The sequence below is a fragment of the Periophthalmus magnuspinnatus genome, chromosome 12 (assembly GCF_009829125.3).
Source record: "Periophthalmus magnuspinnatus isolate fPerMag1 chromosome 12, fPerMag1.2.pri, whole genome shotgun sequence".
NCBI lineage: Eukaryota > Metazoa > Chordata > Actinopteri > Gobiiformes > Gobiidae > Periophthalmus > Periophthalmus magnuspinnatus.
This window is the reverse complement of record NC_047137.1, coordinates 6,001,603-6,009,777: the sequence shown is the minus strand read 5'-3', so window position 1 is coordinate 6,009,777 and position 8,175 is coordinate 6,001,603. Positions and strand designations below refer to the sequence as shown.

The 8,175-nt window shown below is 40.5% G+C and overlaps 2 protein-coding genes across 2 annotated transcripts; both read left to right on the top strand.

Annotated features, from left to right (window-relative positions):
• Nucleotides 1-4,003: 4,003 nt before the first annotated feature.
• Nucleotides 4,004-4,969, top strand: LOC117379540 (claudin-23-like). Its single transcript, XM_033976259.2, has one exon. The coding sequence runs from the start codon at nt 4,063-4,065 to the stop codon at nt 4,879-4,881; it is 819 nt and encodes a 272-aa protein (XP_033832150.1). The 5' UTR covers nt 4,004-4,062; the 3' UTR covers nt 4,882-4,969.
• Nucleotides 4,970-6,873: 1,904 nt separating this feature from the next.
• LOC117379539 (claudin-23-like) lies at nt 6,874-8,175 on the top strand. The gene has a single exon (XM_033976258.2). The coding sequence runs from the start codon at nt 6,944-6,946 to the stop codon at nt 7,766-7,768; it is 825 nt and encodes a 274-aa protein (XP_033832149.1). The 5' UTR covers nt 6,874-6,943; the 3' UTR covers nt 7,769-8,175.

Here is an 8,175-nt window from a genome sequence, read left to right as displayed (position 1 = left end):
TTGAGTTCCAGAGTTTGGCAACCAAATAAACAGTGGAGCAGTGCCCCCTTTTGGTGATACTCGAGAATGAATACAAGGCACGCGCACACGTCTGCAGAGTACTGCAACATTCATTTGCAAATATACTGCATTTATCATCAGAGAGCAAAGGGTATGAAATAGTGTCTAGCCATCACAATTTTGAAATTTCAAAGTAACATTTCCTTTGGACCAAATGTCAAAACATGAAGGAATCATGCATTTGAAATCTATAACTTGAGACAAACTAAAAGATATGCTTCAGGAAATTATGGAGCATCATAGTGGATGGAGAACTTTAACCCTCCATTATGCACAGCTGATACTAAATAAGATGAGAGCACCTTTATTTGCTCCACTGGGAAAATTTTAGTATTGCAACTCAAAGTACAAGAATAGTAGAAGAATAAAAATATATTCTCACAAATCAAGATGAATAACTTGACAATGGTTATGCACAAAAGCTACATGCTTAAGATTCATAAAGATACTACTGACACTATTACTATTACTTCTATTGACTTTTATGTGAAGGAGTTCTCTTTAAAATGACATTTTGGGATTATTATTATTATTATTATTATTATTATTATTATAAATCACTAACATTTAGTAACTCTTTAGATGCCAGTTTTTGTCACTATGGGACTCTGACTATGATCAGTGTGACTGGCCTATCAATGTGAATATGGCTTTTTCTATTGAGTAAAGTAAATGGGAGTAAAAAATTGTGTATTTCAATTTTTAAACTGCCATAAAATTGTCAAATGTTAATTATTTTTTGTGAAGGCTTTTCTTCAAAATGATATATTGACTTTGTAAGTTAACAAAAATTATTAACCCCTTAGATGCTAGTTTTTGTCATGTACAGCCTACAAGCATTTTGAATAAAACCCAATTATCTCATAATAACACTTTTTTTTTTTTTTTTTTAACTCTGGATATGATCAGTGTGACTGGCCTATCAATGTGGATATTCAGTGTGAATATGGACTTTGGGGCATTTTTTGTCTTTGACTAAAGTCAGTTTGAAATAAAAATGTGGGTTTCTATTTTTAGGAATAATCTTAACATTGTGTTATCTTGACATCCTTGTGCTTTTAGATTAGCTCACAAGAGTCAGTTTTGTGTAATATAGGACCTTTAAAGTGGACGGTGCGAGTACTTACCTTGAAAATAGTCGCACTTTCCATCCATAAATATATAGTTGCACAGAATGACACTAAAAATGCTTGGCCATAGATGGATGTCACTGAACAAAAGCACAAATCCTACCTCCTAGATTAAAACAAACAACAACAAGAAAGTTGTAATCAAGCAACCAATAGTGATCGAGCCAGTAAATGTGAAAAATCTAAATATAAAAGTTTGAGTAAAAACTTACATAAAAAACATTGAAGACCTTTTACCTTTAGCTCAGAAGAGACTGGCAATGCAAGGACTGAAATCATCCAAATGATTCTAGTGAAGGTGTATGGAGTTAAAAAAACACAGTGGAGCACTTCCTGTATTACCACATGACATCACAAGGTGGAACAGAGTGTTTTCAGTTTGAGAGAAGAACTCAGGGTTTGAAGTATGCAGGGTTTGTGTGTTAAACGTGTGAATGAAACAAAACACAACTCCAGGTTTGTTTGTGATGAGGAAACATAACATAGATCAGAAAATAGTGTAATATGGGCCCTTTAATCGTTTCTAACATGTTGTCCCCTTGTTCATTACAGATGTATTTACATGTGGGGGCTACAATGGTGAAATGATATTGTCAGATTTGTGGAAGATCGACCTTCAGTGTTTCCAGTGGATCAAACTCCCAGCCACGATGCCTGAGCCCGTCTACTTCCACTGCGCAGCCGGTCAGTGCAGATGTGGTGTGGTAGTGACTGAAAGAGACTCATATGTCAACAAAAAAATGATAATATTTCTCTTTTGATCGATCACAATATTTGATTCACCTTTTATTGTCCTGTTAAAGATATTCACTTCCTGAGCAGCATAGACTTTTAATCAATGCCATTTAACACAAACATTTATAGTATCTCAATCTTAATTAAAATCCTTTTAGTTGCACAGTCTTACTATAGAGAATCTATGGCATGGGGAGTTATACAGTTTCTTTATAAATTCAAATAATTTAAAGTATTATATGAACTGAAATCAGGTCTAGATTTTTTGAATAATTTCAACATATTTCTTTCTAGTTTCATCTGGTTTCTGGTTTCAGCTCGGGATGCACTGATACTGGTATAAAGTGTCAGAGCAGATACTGAATCATTTGCTGGATCAGGTATCAGTTGTGCTGGTATCGGTTCTGCCTATACTCTAGTTGGGTCTTAAATTGGATGTAATGAGATTATTTACAGGCTGATTTTGGCCCAGACCGTCTCATAACGCTGCTCTGAAAGGGTAAATTACAGTTACATAACACAATTTCTTGTGTAATAAGTTAACTCTGTTTTAAGAAAATGAGTGCAATTTCCCATCCATACACTGGTATCAGTTCATATTGACTATCATTATTTAAATGTAATTTTAATTCTTCTAGATTACATTGTTTGCAGTATACACATTATAACACTAACAAAATATGGGCTCTGAATGGTTTTGATGGCTCTTTGAACAGGAATTTGACCCCCTGGACATATTAAAAAACTCACAAAACTTTGCCCAAAATTCAGGTCTGGTGAAAAATGTATCTTTTTATATGTTGCATAATTAGAAAATGACACGACAGCGCCCCCTGCAAAAGTCAAAATACATTGCATCAATGGGAGACGTCCCGACGTCAACTTTGCCGTAGAACCACAAAATTCGGTACACACATTCTTCAAGTAATGCCAAACAAAAAATATTATTATGGCCGCGCCCCCTGACAAACCGGAAGTCGGGCATCTTGGATTGACACTTAATAATCACACATCTTTTTGCACTATCCAGATTATAGCAAACAATAGGCCTAATTAAACCCAGTCTCAGTTAGTTCCAGAGGTATCCACAATATATGGCCTTACTGTCATCTGTTTTGGAATTCCACTGATAGCCTCACCTAAATATATAACATAACTGAAACTATTTCATGGTTATTAAATGCTTTAGTGCTTGAATTGGCCTATAGGTTTCTGGTGTTCACAGTGTAGGTGATGCTATAGACATGATTTCACTATAGCCCTACGTCATGTGCAGAGTATGCAAAGTCGGTTGGGTTGGTTTACATTGCCCTCATAGTTTCTCTTGCAGCTCCTTGAATACTGTGTCAAAGCTTATAGTGAGAAAAATGAATTGAACCAAATAAACCCATTGATCACTTAAGTTACTATCAGAAAGTTTCACTGAAACTCAAACGTAAACCAGAAAAAATATTAGAAACCAGCCGTTCCAGACCACTTTGGAAGGTAGTATAAAGATCACTTTATGCAGTGGAAACATTCAGGGTCCGCACCGTACCACCCCCACACTGGCCCTATGGAAAAGAGGTTTGTGTAACTTTTCAGATGGATGGTCTGCCACCTGCTTGTCTCCATGGCGATGTTAATGTTTTGCCTGGAATGTTCCACACTGTATGGTAATAAACTTATATATGCTCACGGAGACAAGCAGGTGATGACAAGTTAGAGCTCACGTCTGTGGAGAGGTAGCCCCGCTCACAGTAAGAATGGAAATTTGTACAATGTATTTTTGAGACATGAAAACACATCTACTGAATAAATTCAAGACAGCTAAGTTTAATGTCATACTGTGGGACATTACAATGATGGAGTTAAGCAGGTAGCTGATCAGAAAAGTTACATAGCACACCTTTAAGTTACATAGAAATCCTTTTTTGTATTGACTTTGATGTTAAAGTCGAAACCTCCTCTCCCTGTCCCTCTCCCTCCCTCTCGCCTGCTTCATGTGCAGTTCAGATATGACACACCTGTCCTATTTGAATACTGAGACAGAGGTAGTGCCACGCCCCCCTCTCCTGGTTTCAGTCAGACTAGTTTGTTGGCACGACTACCGTCTGGTCAGAAAAGACACACGGACAGTAACAGTAGGAGAGCCAGCATGCCAAACCGTGATACTCAGGAGTGGATCCGTGAGTCTCTGCGCACTCCGGGCATCCTCATCTTTGGCATGGTCCTCTCTCCGTGCGGGTTGATCCTGGACCTTACCTCCACTGTGGCCCCGAACTGGCGGACCCTCCACAACCTCCCCAACAGCGCTTCTGGATTCGCCGTCCTGCAGGGCATCTGGGACATCTGCACCACCGCCTCCTCCACTTCCTATGATTACAACTGCGGCCAACAGGACACGGCTTACTTCAACCACCAGATCATAGAGGTCGCACAGGGGTTAATGGTAGCTTCCCTGGTGGTCACGCTGATAGGTTTGGCCGTGGCTATCCCTGGGGTCCGTTGCTGGAGGGACAACCCCAACTGGACGATCGCAGGAGTGGGAGGATTGCTCATCTTCCTCTCTGGGGTTATGACCATCATCCCCATCGCTTGGTACACACACATCCTGAAAGACGTCGCATCAGTGCCACCTAGTGTTACTGTACAAGTGGGTTATTGCATCATCTTGGGGTACATAGGTGGGATCATGGAGGTGCTGGCTGGGTTGGTCATGTTTATAGGTATATGCAGGTGCTGTGGGGGAAAAAACAGAGGGGAGATACGCGTGGAGGAAGTCGTGAACCAAACAAACAGGCCAAGACCCCTACCAAGACGATCGGAGGTGCCTAGTCTGAGCAGACCACGCAGTGAGCCGAGTAGCGTGGCGTACTACAGGGACTATGATGATGTGTCTTTCCCCAGAGCCAAGAGTGAAGCCCTGTCACTGGAGAGCAGGGTGAACCGTAAGCCCTATGAATCTGACCTGTGATGGGACAATAATGTGTATGAGTGGACAGACTGAGAAGACATGAAGCACTTTGATTTTTGTGGTTCTACTGGAATGTTTAGGGTGTTCTATTTATAATGTAGGCCTATACAATTGCAGAATATCAAGGTGCTATGTAACTTTTGTGTCACCCTTTTCTCTTGTGTAATTCTTGTGAGTATGTAATTGATTTGCCTACATGTTCCAAAGTATGGTATAAACATTATCACTTTTTCCCCCTCATATTGATACATTTTCGATTTGATTTGATTTTTTAAAAAACACAAATGGCTATTAGTATTGACTTCACTGATTCACAACCTCTCAATCTCTTGATTAATTGCCCAGCCCTATAATGAATACTTGGTATTGTCTCCATGGGGATTGCCAAGTTTAACACCAGTTTGTAGAACATTCCCGGAAAACCAATGGCAAGGCAAGGCAAGTACAATGTGTACACAAGGTAATTCTAGCAGAATAAGAATGACACATCACAATACAACAAATCAAAACACAAGTAATCACAAATAGTCATCATAAAATTAACATTTAAAAAAAGAAGAGTACAGAATAAAAAGCTTTCAGTCATATGCACAGTTAAACAGAATAGTTTTGTTCTGGATTTAAACATTGTCAAAGTAGAGGCCTGTCTCACATCTTCAGGAAGACTGTTCCAGTCATGTTTAGTCCTGACTCTGGGCACCAGCAGGAGGCCGGTCCCTGACGTCCTCAGAGTGTGAGATGGTTCATATGACACTAACATGTCTGAAATGTACAAAACAATAATCTCTCCATGCAGAATAAAAGATTTGAGACCCTGCCTCCAAAAATTACATTGTTCCCCTTTAATATAATGTTGTTTTATTTTTTATTTTTTTTTTTTATATTTGCTCTGAATGAGCTATATTTCGCTTTTATGTGTGAATAAATACTGCTGTGCCAAATATAGTGGTTTGTTTTTGTTAGAGTAGGTGGTTAGAGTTCATCAATTATAGTGGCCCACAAAAGAGCCTTTATCCTTTAAGATTAGTCATAACAATGCTTTGTCATGTCAGGTTGGTCAGCATACCTCTCGTAGCTCTTCTAACTGTTCTTCTTTCAACGTAAAGCATTTTATTTTTTGAACTTTGCAGTAAGCTGTAGGAGGAAAATAGATAGTGCTAATTCAGCTGAGAAGCACAGTGACATGTTAATGAGCTAAACAAGAGGTCATCAGGAGGTCTGGGTGAAACTCTTCTGAAAAAGTTTGATTGCTTTAGTGAGGACCATGCTGCTGTTGAGAGAGAGAGAAACGAGATTAATGTCAATCACCTGTGAAATGACTTAAATAAGACAAAAAGTGAAACTGCCTCCATTATATTAGATCATAAAAAGTGTTTATATAGGTAAAAAAAACCCAACAATATTATGTGTGTCATCCTAATCAGACGATCTGTAAAGAATATTTTGCATGCCTGTTGCAAAAATATATAATGACCAAAAACATTTAGATATATAATCAGGACAGAATGTTGCAGAGAATGTTAATGGGCCATCAGATTCTGGAAAAAGTCAGATTTAGTGCAAAGAAACGCTTACACTAAGTAGGCCACATCACTCATGGTAATTAAAAACCTGCTATGTCATCAATCAGTTGTCCACCCAAGTGAATAAAACTATTTATAACAAAGTACAGAGATTCTAGCGCATCTGCATTCCTGACAGCTGGCACGGAGAACCAGCGTGACATTTAATTTCAAAACAACACAACCGCGCGTAAAAGGCAGCCAAATTGAGCTCCAGATTTTAAAGAATACAGAATAGAAAACGAATAGAATTTACATCTACATTTTAATACATAGACTGGGTACATGTTGGGTATTTGGACCACATTCTCTCACTCTCCTCTGCGTTGCTTCTGTGCGTGACACACCTTTTGGATACAGAGAAGTGAAGCCGCGCCCCCTTTCCCAGGTTTCAGTCAGACTTGTTTTTAAGTAGTAGCTGTCAAAAAGCTCCGGACAGAGGATAAAACGAACACATCCATAGTGGCAGTAGTGGTGGACATCGTAGGAGAAGCAGCAACATGCCTAACCAACGCGTACAGGAATGGATCCGCATGTCCCAGCGCACTCCGGGCATCCTCATCTTCGGCATGGTCCTGTCTCCGTGCGGTTGGATTCTGGACCTTACCGCCACTGTCGCTCCAAACTGGCGGACCCTCACCGGCTTCAGCAACCAGCCGTCAGATTACGTCCTCCAGCAGGGCATCTTTGACATCTGCGCCACCACCACGTCCTCAACCAGAAACGACTGCGGCCAACCAGACACGTTATACTACCAAAATGAGATTATTAACGTAGCGCAGGGGCTCATGGTGGCTTCCCTGGTGGTCACGCTCATAGGTTTGGCCGTGGCTATCCCCGGGGTGCGCTGCTGGAGGACTACCCCTAATTGGACAGTTGCGGGACTGGGAGGAATTCTCATCTTCTGCTCTGGAGTCATGACCATCATCCCCATCTCTTGGTACACGCACATCTTGAATGATCTCAACACAACCTCTGTTGCGAGCGAGATCCGTGTGGGTTATTGCATCATTCTGGGGTACATCGGCGGTATTTTCGAAGTTCTTGCAGGGTTCGTCATGTTTATCGGTATATGCCGCTGCTGCAAGGGCAGAAACAGAGGCGAGATTCGAGCGGACCGAGCAGTGGCGAAGTTCAACCCCCAAAGCAATCCACCAAGGCGCATGAACGTGCCGAGCCTGAGCCGGCCACGCAGCGAGGTCAGCAGCGTGCCCTACTCCAAAGAGTCCGTGGATGACGACGTCTCTTTCCCCAGAGCCAAGAGCGTGGCGCCGTCGGTCAACACGCTGGACAGTAGTGGCAGGCCATACGACGCAGACCTTTGAGTTGGGCACAGTTTATTCAGATGGGGGCAGGTGGACTTGGACAATGGTAACAAAACATGTCAGTCATATTTGTATTTAACTGAACGTATTAGTGCCTATTATGAACTCAATTGTTTTATATTTTTACTTCCAATGATGCAATCCAATGTGCCGGAAAAGTCCAGTATAGAAAAGCACAAGATCAATGTCTTTTGGAAAGGTGTTTTTCAAACTAAAATGAAGGCAATGATGACGTTTGTACCAAGTTGCTTTTATAGTGATACTTTGTAAATAGTATTTCTTGTGAAGAATCTTGCCAAAAATGTGTTGTAAATATTTTTGTACGCACTTTAATGGTTGGAACAGAGAAAGGAAGATTTGTTTTGATGTGTGATGAAAGGGCTGTTAAATAAATGTGCAGTTTTCAA

Bases quoted from the DNA above. Each gene is read 5' to 3' on its own strand.
- LOC117379540 (XM_033976259.2), top strand. From the start codon at position 4,063: ATGCCAAACCGTGATACTCAGGAGTGGATCCGTGAGTCTCTGCGCACT.
- LOC117379539 (XM_033976258.2), top strand. From the start codon at position 6,944: ATGCCTAACCAACGCGTACAGGAATGGATCCGCATGTCCCAGCGCACT.